The sequence below is a fragment of the Alosa pseudoharengus genome, unplaced genomic scaffold (genome assembly GCF_046254945.1).
Source record: "Alosa pseudoharengus isolate Yale_2024_CS ecotype anadromous, Long Island Sound unplaced genomic scaffold, YU_APseudo_1.1 YU_APseudo_1.1_scf_1, whole genome shotgun sequence".
Lineage (NCBI taxonomy): Eukaryota > Metazoa > Chordata > Actinopteri > Clupeiformes > Clupeidae > Alosa > Alosa pseudoharengus.
Genome location: NW_027468564.1, coordinates 11,437,505 through 11,455,857, shown reverse-complemented (window position 1 = coordinate 11,455,857; position 18,353 = coordinate 11,437,505). Strand labels below are relative to the sequence as shown.

General features: G+C 42.1%; 1 protein-coding gene across 3 annotated transcripts in view; it reads right to left on the bottom strand.

The window, feature by feature from the left end:
• Positions 1–230: 230 nt before the first annotated feature.
• Positions 231–18,353, bottom strand: part of LOC143121270 (uncharacterized) — a 21,136-nt gene continuing 3,013 nt past the window's right edge. For all 3 annotated transcript variants that reach the window (XM_076281644.1, XM_076281639.1, XM_076281649.1), the window contains 11 exons: positions 18,191–18,353; positions 15,371–15,639; positions 12,751–12,902; positions 12,069–12,393; positions 8,862–8,986; positions 7,523–7,596; positions 4,798–4,958; positions 3,752–3,861; positions 3,528–3,592; positions 1,709–1,926; positions 231–502 (listed from right to left, as the gene is read on the bottom strand). The exon at positions 18,191–18,353 is cut by the window's right edge and continues 15 nt beyond it. In XM_076281644.1, the coding sequence (XP_076137759.1) occupies positions 399–502; positions 1,709–1,926; positions 3,528–3,592; positions 3,752–3,861; positions 4,798–4,958; positions 7,523–7,596; positions 8,862–8,986; positions 12,069–12,393; positions 12,751–12,902; positions 15,371–15,639; positions 18,191–18,353 (1,766 nt within the window). In that variant the 3' untranslated portion in view covers positions 231–398. The remainder of the gene's footprint in view (positions 503–1,708; positions 1,927–3,527; positions 3,593–3,751; positions 3,862–4,797; positions 4,959–7,522; positions 7,597–8,861; positions 8,987–12,068; positions 12,394–12,750; positions 12,903–15,370; positions 15,640–18,190) is intronic.

Genomic DNA, 18,353 nt, shown 5'->3' with positions numbered 1-18,353 from the left:
CCTTTCAGCGTGATTTCTTTTTGTGGAAAAAATGTGCTGGACTGGGCGGTCATATTTTGTACCGCTCTGCGGTACATCTAGTTCTTAAATTAATAGTAGTAATTAGAAAGGTATATTGTGTGTATGGGGGGGGGGGTTAAATGGTTGTTGGAGGTGTTTGTGTATGTTGGGGGGCTGGGTAATGGGATGTTTGGGGGAAAGGGGGGGTAATGAAATGGTGCGTGGGTGTGTGTGGTGGGGGGTAATGGGGTGACAGTATTGCTAATGTTAGCCACTAGCCTGGCGAGTGAAATGACGTATGGAAACCGAGAACTTGAAGTAGTGCTACTGAGAAGAAGGGAAGCTGCAGCTGTGTCTCCAAATCTAACACAGGATTGGATGCTGGATTGATTGACAGGTCAGCGTGCCAACCAGGTCAATGAGATGAGCAGAGAGATCCCAGTCAGACCCATGGGTCCGATGGTGTTCTGCATGCAGGGCACCGCTCTGGAAGGGACAGTCACTTAAGGCAGAAACAGAAAAACATATTAAATGTGTGTGTGTGTGTGTGTGTCTGTGTGTGTATAAGTATAAGTATATATACTCTTTTCTATCCTGTGAGGGAAATCTGGTGTGCTTTGGTGAAGCTGCCTCGGGGAGCAATGAGGGGTTAGGTGCCTTGCTCAAGGGCACTACAGCCATTCCTACTGGTATGAACCGGCAACCCTCCGGTTACAAGTTCGAAGCGCTAACCAGTAGACACGGCTGCCCCTAACTGACGCCTGAAGTCAAGTCAAGTTCGGTTTATTGTCATATGTAAGCCCTACAATACAATGAAATGCATTTTGCTCCATCACTCACATGCAGTATAACAGACAAGGAAACATACAACAGACGGGAAAAAAAACAGACATAAAGTGCATAGTGCAAGACAGAAAGTGCATCAGCTTTTCAACAATCTGACCGCCTATTAAACCGCCTATTAAAAACTATTACTGAGACGGGTGGTGCTGGATTTAATTCTCTGGTAACGCCTCCCGTAGGGGGGAGAACAGAGCATGAGCAGGATGATTGGGGTCTTTAATAATGCAATCAGCTTTTCTCTTGCAGCGGGAAGTGTAAATGTCGTGGAGATCAGGTAGGTTAGTGTCAATAATCCTGGCTGCTGACTTGACAACTCTTTGCAATTGTTTGCGGTCATGGGAGGTTGTGCTCCCATACCACACTGTGATGCAAAAAGAAAGAACGCTCTCAATGGTGCATCTGTAGGAATTCTCAAGTGCTCTGGTACTTAGGCCAAACTTTTTAAGAGTACTTCAAGGCATTGCAGACTGCACGTCATCAGCTTTAGGATTCCAAAATGGCAGCGCGTGTTCTGCGTATGTACGTGTATGTGCGTGCGCGTGTGTGTGTGTCTACACATTAGATCAATAGATACTTGTATGTTTGTGTGTCTGTCACTTAAAAAAAGCCCTATCAAGTCTTTCTCAGATGTTGGTTATCTGCTGCTAGCAATGAATTGGGCGAGCCTAATTTAACAACATTTACATTTCATTTTGATACCTTTCAAAAAACTTTTGTGATGAGCTTGCACAGGCTTAACAGACATCGACCACCAATGTGTTATGATTCAAGGTTCACAAAAGAGACTGAATCACAAATAAACTGCTTTAGAAAGCAAAAAAATGTTTTGTGTGTGCGTGTATGTGTGTGTACACATACGTGTTACCTTTTGTGATGTAAATGGATTCTACATCCATAGTGAAGCCTAAACTTGTATTAGCAGCAGCCGTCTTCAGTGTTTCAATGACGTCACTGGACCGCAGGAAATGAGAGGAGGAGTCTGAGGTCGAGGAGGAAGTGGAAACAGAGTCAAACTCTTCCTGGAGCTCCACCTCTGTCTCCATGGCGACATTTCGTTTAGTCCTTCTGCTTGTTTGCCGTGGCCTAAAGCGTTAAGAGACACATGAATACTTTACATCACAATGGACATTATGTTCTCCATTATTTCTGTACTTTTGCACTACACAAGATGCATTTATAATGCTTCTTGCATCAAGTACACAATACAAGGTTGGCATATGTCTCTTACATTAAGTATACACTACCATAGTGTTGAAAGCTGCTAATGCAGGAGATTTTAAAAGTTAACTTATATCTAACAACACTATTATGTATTTACATATTTCTGTATTACACACAAGTTTTGATCTGGTGCTCTGATCTGATTTGTGTCTGATCTTGTTTTAGTCTGATGCTGATTTGGTGCTAATCTGGTTTGGTGCTGATCTGATTTTAGTCTGATGCTGATCTGGTTCAAATCTGGTTCTGATATTATTTGAGTCTGGTGCTGATCTGGTTTGGGTCTCGTGCTGGCTACTGCACGCTAGCCCAGCTCCTTAACCACCACTCTCCCACTGCCTCTATATAACTACTGCACGCTAGCTACTCTCCCACTGCCTCTATATAACTACTGCACGCTAGCTACTCTCCCACTGCCTCTATATAACTACTGCACGCTAGCCCAGCTACGCCTACTGCCTCTATATAACTACTGCACGCTAGCTACTCTCCCACTGCCTCTATATAACTACTGCACGCTAGCTACACTCCCACTGCCTCTATATAACTACTGCACGCTAGCCCAGCTACTCTCCCACTGCCTCTATATAACTACTGCACGCTAGCTACTCTCCCACTGCCTCTATATAACTACTGCACGCTAGCTACTCTCCCACTGCCTCTATATAACTACTGCACGCTAGCCCAGCTACACTCCCACTGCCTCTATATAACTACTGCACGCTAGCTACTCTCCCACTGCCTCTATATAACTACTGCACGCTAACCCAGCTACTCTCCCACTGCCTCTATATAACTACTGCACGCTAGCTCAGCTACTCTCCCACTGCCTCTATATAACTACTGCCTCTATATAACTACTGCACGCTAGCCCAGCTATTCTCCCACTGCCTCTATATAACTACTGCACGCTAGCTACTCTCCCACTGCCTCTATATAACTACTGCACGCTAGCCCAGCTACTCTCCCACTGCCTCTATATAACTACTGCACGCTAGCTACTCTCCCACTGCCTCTATATAACTACTGCACGCTAGACCAGCTACTCTCCCACTGCCTCTATATAACTACTGCACGCTAGCTACTCTCCCACTGCCTCTATAACTACTGCACGCTAGCTACTCTCCCACTGCCTCTATATAACTACTGCACGCTAGACCAGCTACTCTCCCACTGCCTCTATAACTACTGCACGCTAGCTACTCTCCCACTGCCTCTATATAACTACTGCACGCTAGCCCAGCTACGCTCCCACTGCCTCTATATAACTACTGCACGCTAGCTACTCTCCCACTGCCTCTATATAACTACTGCACGCTAGCTACTCTCCCAGCTCCTTAACCAACACGCTCCCACCCCTTATATATAACTGATGATGATGTAAGCTCAGTACCGGTATGGCAGGAAATGTTGTGAAATGCAATCTTAATAGAATGGTTGTAGAATGGAAATAATAACCATCTCACCTGAATCCAATGACAATAGTTCTTTTATAGCGTATTCCATATTTGGTGCTGGAAATATCATTAATCTGTAACATTGTGTCAGTAATAACAATAAGATTTACATTTCTGTACCTTTTGTAAATGAAAATGCTTATCCTTTGGTCAACAATGTACACATTTAAAAATAGAAGGACATTACAAATATTATAATAAAAAAAATATTTTAGAAAGAGCATGTAACTTGCCACTCTAACAATGCGCCTTTCCAGTGTCTTGAACTCTTCGCTGGTGTGGTTCCTGAGTTTCTCCTCAAACTGAATGTCGGTTTCGAAAGTCACCACAACACAGAGACTATCTGAGGATGGCAAGGATGGCATGGAGTCAGTGGTCACAAGGTCTTGCTAATGTTTCGTTTACACGCTATGCATGTAGGTGTAGCCTCATGTATAGCCCTGAATAAACAAATGATTATACTGCATTTAATGCTTCTTACTTTAAATGGTAAATGGACTGCATGTACATAGCCCTGAATAAACAAATGATTATACTGCATTTAATGCTTCTTACTTTAAATGGTAAATGGACTGCATGTACATAGCCCTGAATAAACAAATGATTATACTGCATTTAATGCTTCTTACTTTAAATGGTAAATGGACTGCATGTACATAGCCCTGAATAAACAAATGATTATACTGCATTTAATGCTTCTTACTTTAAATGGTAAATGGACTGCATGTACATAGCCCTGAATAAACAAATGATTATACTGCATTTAATGCTTCTTACTTTAAATGGTAAATGGACTGCATGTACATAGCCCTGAATAAACAAATGATTATACTGCATTTAATGCTTCTTACTTTAAATGGTAAATGGACTGCATGTATATAGCCCTGAATAAACAAATGATTATACTGCATTTAGTGCTTCTTACTTTAAATGGTAAATGGACTGCATGTATATAGCCCTGAATAAACAAATGATTATACTGCATTTAGTGCTTCTTACTTTAAATGGTAAATGGACTGCATGTATATAGCCCTGAATAAACAAATGATTATACTGCATTTAATGCTTCTTACTTTAAATGGTAAATGAACTACATGTACATAGCACTGTTTTCTGGCTCCTTACATCATCATGCCTCACATTCTCACACACACACACACACACACACACACACACACACACCGATGGCGGAGGTTGCCATGCAAGGCTGAGTGTGTGTCTCTCTGAATATTAGTATGTGAAAATGTATGTGTGTGTGTGTGTGTGTATGTTTGGCCACCTGTGACATTGATGATAGAAACTTGGGCAAACTGTGATGTGAGTGTTTGTCTCACAACATTCATGACAGTGCTGTTGCCAGGGAAACAAAGAAGGCCCCCATTCGCAGGCAGCTGGAACCACTGACGGACTTCCACCTCCAATCTGTTCTCTGAGGCATTGCTGATAGAGAGAGAAAGGGGGAGAGAGAGGGGGAGAGAGAGAGAACACTGGTTTTAGAGACTTCAGTTTGCTTTGAGAGAGAAATCACTGCATTCTGAGAGAAATACTATTTGTGAAATCAAAGTAAATTCATGTGAATAATATGTGTGCCATTTTTGGCACCTAATTGGATTGTTTGTGAAAATGTGGCTGAAAGCGAAAGCAACTATGGTAACCCATGTTTTTAAAGATGGCAGCTCAGCCAATTAAGTACATTTTTGGCTGAAGTAGCTAGTCTAGCATTGGATATTACAATGAATAGGGCAGTACTTCCCCACTCTCTATAGGTCTTTGTAATACCTCCATGATGGTGACTTTGGAGTGATGTATTATGGGAATTGTAGTTCCTACCTCCATGTCAATGTTGTGAGACAATAGCACAGGGGTATTCAATTAATCTTCAGCGAGGTCCAGTTACGGAAAATTTCCTCAAGCAAAGGTCCGGAGCATCATAATGTTTAACGTAATAAGCATCATAATGTTTAATATATATATATATATATATATATATATATATTAGGATGGATGGATGGATGGAGCCTAGTTGTAGGCCTAGGCCTAATGTTTAATGTGAAATAAAATAAGTAGCCTAAAAGACAACATTCAAAATTAGAAGAAATAAGGCAAGATAAAAGTAATTGGGGATAAAAACTGAGTAGCCTTGGCTATTTTTAAGATCTTAATGTGAACTTAAAATAAAATTTGAGCTGAGACAAGGATGGATAAGTTTAATTTTATTTTTTTAGTTTTTTTTATGTTGACCCGAAATCCTGGAAACCCAGGAACATCACGTTGTTGGCAGTGAATGCATGTAGGCTTAACTAGATTGTGGTGGATCAATCATATTGCCTTCTTAAATCGTAAAATATTCTGTGGTCTCAGTTCACTGTTGAATAGGCCTAGCCTACCCTATGCTTGCTTAAAATATATGCTTTGTCTAGTAGAGGTGCTTCAAATTGGCGCTTTTAAAAATCGCCTGTCTCAGAATATGTAGAAGAGGTCCAGGGCAATTCTGCGCAAAACTGTCACATCCATATTTAGTTGGCGTTACGGACGTGACAGTTTTGCGTGTTATTGCCCCCGTATCGTTATATAAAGCTCTGTTCTCGCTGTCTAGCTTTCTCCTCTTTGAGCAATCGATGATTTGAAAATAACTTACTTATTGTTACTAGATATTCATCTGATTGTTTCTCGTCTCCTCTCCTCGCTCGTTTCAGGCTATCAGTGAGTCTCTTCCCCATATCTTCCCCAAATGCTGTTATCCTAACCAACAAAACATTTAGTGCAGCTTTGAAATCTTACGTGAAAATCTAAATTAGGCTATTGTTGTCCGGGTCCGGACTCGGACCGTGGTCCGCCATTTGGTGACCCCTGCTATAGAATAAGGAAATGGAGTTTAGTTTGTTGATTGTCATCGGTATGCAGAGCTAGAATTAAGTAGGGTGACAGCCGCAGGGAAGAAGAATCCAGTTACAGAGGGAGGTGCTGATGCCCAGTTCACTGAGTTTGGTGGTCAGTTTGGAGGGGATGATGATAGTGTTGAATGCTGGTATCTCTTTACACTTTACAATTTGAACATGTATCGGAACGTCACCTATTACCGACCGTCCCATATTTCCGACCTCTTACGTGTATGTGTCACTTAATATTAACTTCTATACAGACCAAGATGGCGGATTCCTAAAGAAACGCAAGCACCCACACCATAAGTGTATCTAAATTAGGTATGTACCAAAAATTACATTTTACCGTGACTCAAAGAACTGTAAACAGTGTTATAAGGCTGCATGTACAAATCCGCTTGGAGCTCCAGTGGAATTTTGATTTGCGACAAGAATTCTCAGTCTAACGGTTGATGTTCTGTGAGAAAGGTAATAGATGACCCACCAGGCACTAACCTTTGAGTGTGGTAAACAAAATTGGATATTTCCTGGCCCATACAGCCTAGCCACCCACCACTTGCCCTATGACAACTCATAATCCCCCTGGACAATTCCACTTCCTACACTGGACTATTTGAACTTTCTGACTAAATTGGATTCATGCATTATCATCCCGGATATGTAACCATCTCTTGTAACATACACCTCAGGTGGCTTTAACACCATGCTCTATTCTCATCAGACTAACTTATGCATTTATCATGTATACAGACTATACTGTCCTGTAACTGACCCTAGGCAGATGGGGGTCAGGCCCTCGCCCTTGTTACCCATGGGCCTTCTTTTCTTTTCTCTGATTGTCTAACATTCTGTAAAGCGCCATGAGACATGTGTAATGTTTTGGCGATGAAATTGATTCATGAAATTGAAATTAATATTTCAGGCAGTAAAAGCCCCGGTAAGAACCAAACCAGATTTTGTTCAAATATGCACACATTTGGCTACTGAAAAATGTAATGTTCATATATCAAATGTTATTTTGAAGTATTAAAAAACATATTTTTAAATGTTTTGAATGAAAGGGCCAGTAACTGTTGTTTTTACGACACAGAACACACTACCTCTGAACTGTGCAACACTTACCTCTGAGAAATTTGGAGAAAGTTTGTTTTCTGATATAATGGATCTGCATAATGTACCTTTGAAGATTTGTCAATCTGGGTGAAAAAGGAGCACAATCTCAGTTGGTAGTTGGCAGTGAGCCAATTCCAAAGATTCAACTATTCAGATATACTGTATGTTTGAGGCTCACAGATGCTTGGTTAGAGTAAAATAAATACATAAATATGTTGATTTGTCCATGTTTAAGATCTGTGTTCCAGTGTTGCAGGGTAGGATTCATCTGAGACTTTGCATGGCTACAGGACTCTTACATATGCAACACACGGCAGTTAGTCCTTTTAAATGCATTAGAAGCACTGTATGTGGGATGAGAGGTATAGTGTATAAGTATATATACTCTTTTGATCCTGTGAGGGAGGTGTGTGTGTGTGTTGTATGTATGTGTGTGGTGTGTAAGCATGCTAAGGTGTGTGTGTGTGTGTTGTATGTATGTGTGTGGTGTGTAAGCATGCTAAGGAGTGTTTGTGTGTTGTATGAATGTGTGTGGTGTGTAAGCATGCTAAGGGGGGTGTGTGTTGTATGTATGTGTGTGGTGTGTAAGCATGCTATGGTGTATGATTGTATGAAGTGTGTGCATGGTGGGGATGGGGGGGATCAGGTTCGGATGTGACTGCAGGTTCAGATGTGTGTGTGTGTGTTGTGTGTAAGTTGCAGGTTTGGATGTGGCTGCAGGTTCAGATGTGTGTGTGTTGTGTGTGTGGTGTGTAAGCTGCAGGTTCAGATGTGTGTGTGTGTGTGTTGTGTGTGTGTGTGGTGTGTAAGCTGCAGGTACGGATATGACTGCAGGTTCAGATGTGTGTGTGTGTGTGTTGTGTGTGTGTGGTGTGTAAGCTGCAGGTTCGTGACTGCAGGTTCAGATGTGTGTGTGTGTGAGTTGTGTGTGTGTATGTGTGTGGTGTGTAAGCTGCAGGTTCGGATGTGTGTGTGTGTGTGTGTGTGTTGTGTGTGTGTATGTGTGTGATGTGTAAGCTGCAGGTTCAGATGTGTGTGTTGTGTGTGTGTGTGTGTGTGTGTGTGTGTGTGTGTGTGTGTGTGTGTGTGTGGTGTGTAAGCTGCAGGTTCGGATGTGTGTGTGTGTGTGTGTGTGTTGTGTGTGTGTATGTGTGTGATGTGTAAGCTGCAGGTTCAGATGTGTGTGTGTGTGTGTGTGTGTGTGTGTGTGTGTGTGTGTGTGTGTGTGTGTGTGTGTGTGGTGTGTAAGCTGCAGGTTCGGATGTGTGTGTGTGTGTGTGTGTTGTGTGTGTGTATGTGTGTGATGTGTAAGCTGCAGGTTCGGATGTGACTGCAAGTTCAGATGTACCTCTCTGGTAATGAGTTGTGTCAGCTGATCAAAGTCAATGTGGCCCGAGGGTTTGTTCACTTTGGCTACAACCGTCACCATGGGAATCGCAATGTTGTCAATTGGGCGGGGGCGGCAGTAACGTCCTGGATGACAGAAACCACAATAGCATTCATGTGTCAGTGGTCACAACATAAAGCTACATAGTACAACAATGCCATTCATGTGTTTGTGTCAGTGGTCAGAACATAAAGCTACATAGTACAACAATGCCATCCATGTGTTTGTGTCAGTGGTCAGAACATAGCAAAGCTACATTGTACAACAATGGCATCCATGTGTTTGTGTCAGTGGTCAGAACATAGCAAAGCAACATAGGCATTCCAGATGCACATCGCTGTTGACAGAGACATAATTATGCCTTTTATAAGGCCACGTGTGATCGAAATGAGTTTGAAGCCATTTTTTTAAGGTGAAAGAATTGTATTCTGTTGCTTTAAGTAGCTGAGGTGAGACAACACAGCACATACACAGCAAAATAAAATCAAACAAAGATCTGAACACAGTCCTGAAACATATAGCAGTGGATCTGACATCAAAGAGGTCACAGAGATGATGGACGTGTGTAAGGTCATTGTCAAATATCTGAAAAAGGCCAGTGCGACCACAACTCTACCATATGCCTTAGTTCAAGAATGTGAGACTTGCTGGAACAGTAAAACAGACATGCTGAAATCCGTGAGTAAGCAATATAAGGGGATTTACAAATCACTTGAAAGCAGGGGACAGTCTGAGCGCATGGAAGGGGTTTATGAAAACACGCTCACGTCCGTGATAGATTTTTTGGAAGAAAGCATCCGAGCAGTTGCAGGGAGAGGACTACCCCACATTGCATGTGGTGATGCTGCCAACCAGTCTTTGGAGACCCAGAGTATATGGTTCTGCTCCGTAGGTGCGCATTTGCTCTACTCCATGAAAAGTTAACGCACAAAATCGCACAAAACGCACAACAGACACGCACAAAATCCACACAAAGTACCATGAGGCATAGGTGTACTGGTGCACACACACTCACACATACACACAGGGTGCGATTTGTGTAAAAACCAGAGGGGGGGATGATTTTGAATAAGTTTGTAACCCCCCCCCCCCCACCCCCACCCAAAAAAAAATAAATAAATGAACGAACAGCCTAGTAATGTCATGGCTAATAATACCCTAGGCCTATATTATTGTTGCCACCTTTGTAACATTTTAGTTTTAGTTTACCGTGGTGTATGACTTTAAACAGCGAGTGTGCTTGGTATGATGATCAGCTCCTCTATTGCAGGGTAGGTCTACGTTTTGACAAGCATACAAATTCACCTTGTTCTTGCTCCATCTGAAATGACTTCTCTACTTTTGCTGCCTCCATCCTTTCTGTATTTGTTGTGTAAAAAACGTTGTATATTATGGCACTGAAGTCTTAAGTTAGTGAATTGGCTAACAGTGTTAGTTGGTAACCAAATAGCCTACACATTGCGCTACACGTAGCCTACACATTGCCCTACGTGCATTCTCTCTCCTGCTGATTTGCGTTCAGTAGCCAAGTGCGTAATATTGCAAAAGTTGAAAAAATAAATGTGTTTATTGTAGCCTACAGAAAATAAATAGCCTATCATACTGTCAGTTAATTGCCTACAGTGCAGTGAAGAGTTTGGAGAGTAAAGTTATAGGGCAACTTGAAGTTTTATGAAAATAACTTACGAACCAGAACATAAAGACCATGAAGCTTCTATTTCTTGCAGCTGTTAAAACACCCGCTAGATAGTTTAAATACCCACCAACATACGTTTTTGCAGTACAGATTATTTCTAAAAGTTATTTGTCTACTACTGGCTGATTTAGGCCTATCAAACGAGTGCTTTCTCGTTCGTCCTCCGCAAACTACAGGTGTTTCGGTAGAGAGCCATTGAATAAGCGATGCCAAGCAATTTCTGTAACACTTTTTGTGACATTCAGCAAATATCTCCTCATTTAATGTAAGTTCCTTCGGACAATAGGCCTACGTTCTACTCTACGTGCAGCTGTCCTCCATCTCAGTTGCATCAGTTTTCTAATTTTGAAGGTTCTAAAACATTATTATGCTTCACTGAATCCTTCTCGTTTTCTTTCATTTGTCCAGCTAACTTTTCCATTGAACCTAGCCATTTATGATGGATTACACACTCGACATTCTGAAATGTCCTGCACGATCAAGGCCAAATTAAGTTATCACGCAGCCACTGTGTCAGCAGCATCACTGCTGACGGTGACGGTGCGTTTCTGATGTCAGATTATGTAGGCTAGCCTACTAGACTGTTCTCACGTTGCAGCGCTTTACTTATATGAAGTAGCATTAATCAATATGAGGGGCAGAGGGGGATAAATGTTGTCCCCACCGGGGATAAAAATAATTTAGCAGAGGTAGGGATAGGAAAACCAGAGGGTGGGAAATCCTCACCATCCCCCCCTACAAATCGCACCCTGCATACACACACAACATACCATGAGACATACACCCTCACTCACACATACACACATAACGTACCATGAGACATACACACTCACACACACACATAACGTACCATGAGACATACACCCTCACACATACACACATAACGTACCATGAGACATACACCCTCACACATACACACACAACATACCATGAGACATACACACTCACACACACACACACACAATGTACCATGAGACATACACACTCACTCACACATACACACATAACGTACCATGAGACATACACACTCACATACACACACAACGTACCATGAGACATACACACTCACACACACACACACACAATGTACCATGAGACATACACACTCACACACACACATAACGTACCATGAGACATACACACTCACACACACACACACACACACAATGTACCATGAGACATACACACTCACACACACACATAACGTACCATGAGACATACACACTCACACACACACACACACACAATGTACCATGAGACATACACACTCACACACACACATAACGTACCATGAGACATACACACTCACACACACACACACACAATGTACCATGAGACATACACACTCACACACACACATAACGTACCGAGACATACACACTCACACACACACACACACAATGTACCATGAGACATACACACTCACACACACAACGTACCATGAGACATACACACTCACACACACAACGTACCATGAGGTATAGACGTACTGGTGGGCTCTGGGGCTTCAGATGCACTAGGAGAGGGAACAGTGGAATTGACAGGAGGAGATCTAGTGAACTGGACGTAGCCTGGTGTTGTAAGAGGGGAAAGGGTGGTGACTGGAGGAGGAGATCTAGTAAACTGGACAAAGCCTGGTTGATTAGTGCTGATCTGGGAGTTGATCCAGCCCTTGTAACGGGACACCCTGGTGTAGACTCCAGTAGGATTGCGTTGAGCACAACCTTCTAAAGAAACAATACCAGACTGGACCCACACAGAGTCCTGTTGGCTCACCAGTGGACCTCCTGAGTCTCCCTGAAAACACAAGTCAAACGTACGTCCCCATGACATGTCAGCATGAAAGTTTGAGCACTTCTGTTTACTTAAAGGCACCCTTAACAAGTTTGAGCACTTATGTTTACTTAACTGAAAGGGAAAGAATGAATATCACTTTATGAAAGCATATCAAAGAAGGTTTAAATGAACATTATGGCCATCCGGATATCATGATCTATCAAACAGGAAGTTGTGTTATTGTTAATAATAAATGAATTATTGTATTCTTACAGTATTAATTATTGTATTCTTACAGTACATTCTTTCCTTTGTTTACTCATTTCACTGAGTATCACACTCTCGGTTCTATGACAATAAGATGAAGATTTGTCTTACCTTACACGAGTCTTTGCCTCCTGCAAGTTCGCCAGCACAGATCATGTTGTCTGTGATTGTGAATGACACGGCTTCATACAAAGACTGACACTGGGTGTTCTCAATCACAGCCACCTCCACTTCCTTTAAAGTGCCAGGAGATGGAAGGGGTTCTGGGGGAGAAAAGAAGGCAGCACACTCAAGACTGGGAGAGAGAGAACGTCACCAACTGCAACACATTCAACACTGAGAGTGAATGTTACATTAGACTACGACACACTCAAGGCTGGGAGAGAGAACGTCACCAACTACAACACATTCAACACTGAGACGGAATGTTACATTAGACTACGACACACTCAAGACTGGGGGAGAGAACGTCACCAACTACAACACATTCAACACTGAGACGGAATGTTACATTAGACTACGACACACTCAAGACTAGGAGAGAGAACGTCACCAACTGCAACACATTCAACACTGAGAGTGAATGTTACATTAGACTACGACACACTCAAGGCTGGGAGAGACAACATCACCCAATTACAACACACTCAAGGCTTTGAGAGGAAATGTTACATTAGACTACTATGGGCCAATGCCAAAGTCCGGACTCAAAGACTTTGGTGCGTGTTCTCGCAAAATTTGTAAGGGCTTAGGGCTGTCTCAATGTCGAATTTCAGAGGGTGTGAGGGTTTGAGTACACACTTAATGATGTTTCCTAAACAAAGTTCGGGAGGAGCCTTCGGGATGATTGACAGCAATTAACTCACCCACTGCCGCCGCAGGGTATTTAAGCCAACCTCCTTTTCCTTACGTCACATGCTCCGGCGTTCACAAAATCATCCCCCCTCCTCCCCCTACTCCTCCATTTCACCAATTGCCCTGTTACTCATCCTCCTTACACAGGGGGGTGCAAGCGGTCATCGCTCTATTGCGATCTCCGCTCCAGGCACTCCAGGGCCACGGCCAGCTACCTTGCCAAACACGCACTTCTCCCATATGCTCTGGTCTGGCTTAAGCAATCATATCGAAGGGTGAACTAGTGAACCGAGCCCTTTCCGTGAGTCCTTTTAGTCCCCACTAGGTGGCCATCTTGTTATCGGGCAGCTATTTTACTATTCAATGAAATGGGGAGTAATACAGGAAGGATATGTGCAGAAAGACTATTGCCATATTGGCGTTATGAATGAACACTGTGCATTTCTATGGAGGATTCTTTGAGTGCTGTGTCTCCTCATTAAATAGTTTATAACCCACTTCAAGGTTCTTCATTTGAATCTTGTTACAGACAGGCAGTAATATATCAGTAATGCCTAGAAGAGTATTGCTTGCTTATTCCTTTTCTGTACAAACCCATTCCGTAAAATCCTTCCATCCTTTCCTGACATTCTAACCAATTTACATTGGTTGTCCTAAAGGGACACCAGGCAAGCCTGATGCTTTTTCTCTACGAAACTCCCCCTCGCTCGGTCTGAAGCTCTTTTCCTTTTCTTTGCATCTTCCGTCAATGGTTTTCGCTGCTTCTTCGCCGGTTCTGCCATTATACACACGTTTGCAACAATCGCTAGCGTTTCGTTAGCCTGCCTCTGTGCTGTGGATGCAGGATGTAAACTGAAACTGCTTCGGTCGGCGGGTATGATACACTGAACTTGCAAGTGGGATATTCTTCCTACAGGCAGTAGGGGCGGGCGAGAGAGTCTTAATTTGCCCTGTAATGAGTCATTTAACCATATACCGACTTACGAAGATGAGTAATTAACACGAAAACATTGCCTGGTGTCCCTTTAAACCCTAACCCTGAGAGCAAGTGTGTTTTCAGAGTGTCACCAGAAGGGGGCGTTGTTTTACCGCACACTGAAAAACCAATAAGATTTCAAGACATGTGACTTTACTGTGTGTCTGCCTGCCTGCCTGTCAGATTATTGTCTTAAATTAATGCAGACATGCACTGCTGCTTTAGTTATATTCACAACAAAACAAAACCCCTTAATTTCACCCCTTATAAATGCCTTACATTTGACCTTAAACCCCTTCTTTAATGATGTAGTTTTTTTCATTAGAAATGTGCATAGATTAAGGTCAATTAAGGAGGGAACTCCCTTATTCACAACAAACCACTCACTCACGCCTTAAATGGAATTTTAAGGTAAAATGAAGGGTCTGTTTTACAAATAAAGGGCCACTTAACAGTGGAATTGTCTCTGCGAGACACTCTGGCAAAGAGCAATGATGCACGTTACTTTTACCCCAACATACCGGGGAACCAGCTAAACTGATGAAGACAGCACTGCAACGTTGGAGGACAGTACACATTGGTCGTAGTGTTATCTGATTGCGTCAAAGTCTGAAATCATTAAGAGTAAACATGGTCTAGTGTTATCCAATTGCATGCAGTGGGATTTTTAAATGCATGCTTGTTGCCGCCCCTCGAGTTGGGCCATTACATTGTTCTTGGCCAGACCCTTAATCTTTCTAGATTATCAGGGTCTGGATTTTCCAGGCTACCACTTAATATAAATTAAGTGGTTTTGGTATTATATGTGTTCAAGGGTAATTTAAGGTACTGGTTAAAGAATACAGGAAATAGATGTCTATGAGCGGATTGTCCATGTTGACCTGAGACATTTGACCTTACCTCCATCTGTGGCGTCTCCCCAGCCAGTGACCCAGCTGTGAACACCGTTGAGGAATTCACTCCCACTGGCAGCCAGACACACAGGGCTGATGAAGTTGGTGAAGGTGACTGGGGCACTCAGACGAAGCAGAGCGATGTCGTTGTCACGGGTGACAGGGTTGAAACTGGGATGAGTGATGATCCGGCTCAGCGTCCTTTTCACTTCGTTCGGATTACTGCCCTCCTGGTTCTGCCGACCCAGATACACCTCGAGATCACTTGCAAATATACTGACATGGAGACAAAAACAGTGGAACAGCAGACATACATACAACAGCGTCAGCAACAGTTAACTACACCTTCATACTTGTTATGAACAAAATCGTTTCATTGCAGCAAAACCACAATATCTAATGCAGGGGCTCCCAACCTTTTTTGGCAGGTGACCCTATTGTGATGTCACAAAACATTGGCGACCCCAATCATTCACAACATCTCTGTTGTAACACCCAGTCGAGAGTGGTACTTTGATTTCCCCCAAATGTCCTAGCAAGCTAATACGTTTGGAACGTTGATCAAACATGATTACATCAATAAAACATCTTATGCGGGCTGTCCAAGTTTATTTTTACGTAGCCAAATTTTAATGAAGGAGCCGATTAATTACTGAACTTGGATATAATGAAGTTTTTAATATTTTTTATTTAATGTATGTACATTTAAATATAATGTACTGGTCAATTGTAAGATACCCAGTATTTCAGGCGACCCCATTTGAATTTCAGGCTACCCTACTGTACATGGGGTCCCAATCCTAAGGTTGGGAAATGAGAATCTAATGGTATCGGCTGAAAATCAAGGTGTGCACAGCAATACCACCTACCGCTAGTGGACAAGGACACTATAACAGCATGACAAGAACCAATGAATACAACTCAACATCAGCTAAGTTTAAGATTTCCTAGTTCTTCTTTTGCCAACTTAATAAAAGCTTAACTCGTGTCACACTGTTCGCCAACAGCAACATCCATCTTATTTGTTTTCAAGTAGCAGGGAGTTCAAGCCAAACCGTTGCAACTTTGCCATCAATCATTATGTTAAGCCTGCCTAACGACTCTATACACAATTTGATTGGCCTGATAGAAGTTTAATTTTTCGAGCTCATAAGCCAACGGAGAGTTGCTAGACTAGCCCTGGCAGCAAATGTAATTTGCTGCCGCTAGGGTGCATCTAGATTTCTAGGCTACACAATTGCAGCACTTTGGATTAAAGCATCTGCTACGTACTTCCGCTCAATTCCTCTTCCCTACAGTACTCTGCGAAGTCAGAGAGTCTGGTATTCAGGCTACACACTGCAAAAAATGAAATCTAACCAAGTGTTGATAATCTTATATTAAGATCAAAAAATCTATTTGGTATTGTTTTTAGTATGAAAAGTCAAAAAGACCAAAATATATATCATATGCAAAATATGTATTTGGGAACTGAAAGGAATGAAAGACAGGACATGTTCACCACTTCTGCATTTTGTGAAACATTTAAGTTCCTTTTTTGTTTGTTTTTGTATGTCCTAATTTTATACAGATGTGCTTTAGGTCATCTAGATTTCCCTCTTCTCTCTTTTTGTGTGAAGCCTCTTTAGGTTACCTTTGTAGATTGGGGATGTGGTCATTAGACACAAAGGTGTTTGATTTGAACATGAACATGACATGAACAACACAACTAAAGCATTAAGCATGATCATGCACAGCACATCATTATGATCTATGATTTATTAAAGGAACCATATGTAACATTGTGGCCAAAACTGGTACTGCAATCACTTTCAACGGTCAATCAACGGTGTATCCCCCCCCCCCCCCCCCCGAATGGCAGAGCTGGCAACCCGGATGCCGAAACACTACTGACTTTGTGATTAGATCAGTTGAGGGCTGCAACTTCACTTTGAGGGCTCAATATCCTGGCCGGACTACTGTTGTCAGTGATATAAGTATTTGAAATGAACATGATTTCTTAATGTCTAATGGCATAAGAAATCATGATGATTTCTTTTTCTGCCAAAAATGTGGTCATCACTGTAATATTTGCACACTGGCTAAATACTTTAACACTATTAAGTTATTAAGTTTATTCCGCCAACTGATCGCACACTCAAACCTCACAGGAGTACTGTGAGAATGCCCTAGGGCTACGGTTTTCCTTAGGGGACATACAGTCAGGATGTTACAATCACTACTCAAATTCTGATTTGAACATAACTTGTGCAGTTCTCTATGCACGTGTCATAGTTCACCCTTTAGTTGAGGGGTCACAAACATGATGAACTCATGAGCTATTAACCCATTCATGTTATCATGATGATCATGCTTAAGAAAAATCAGAATGAATCAGAATGATCTACCCACTGTAACTAATGCTTTAGTTGATGTGTTCATCCATGAGGTCATGAATCAGAAACTATGAACTCATGTCAATTCCTGATGATGTAAGCTACTGCATCTCATTGGCTCTGTACCTGTACTCTGCTAAATGACAACAAAGTCCAATCTAATCTAATCTAATAAAGGAATGAAGTAATGCATGAATTAATTAATTTATGCATGAATTTATGATAATTAATGTACCCTTACCTTAAAGTGTTCATTCACACAAACATGTTTAGGATTTCTTTACATTTCGCTTTTGTTTGAGTATAGCCTCTAGTTAACCTTTTTTTATGTGTTTATGTAACACAGATGTTTTTTGATAATCTTCACTTAAATCATATAAACAAGTATTTAAGCTCTCTTTAGATTTTCCTTTTGTGTTTTGACTTTTTCTCTGAGTGGCAGCTGTGGTTACCTGCTAAAACAGCTTGCAGCTGAGAGCACCCACTGGTCATTGATGAGGGACCCTCCACAAAGGAAGTTGCTGAGGACTCCAGGGATAACAAAGTGCAGACTGGCCTGCCAGGGCCAGTTTCCTGCAGGAGCGTCCTGACCCCTGACTATCCTGGTGTTGAGGG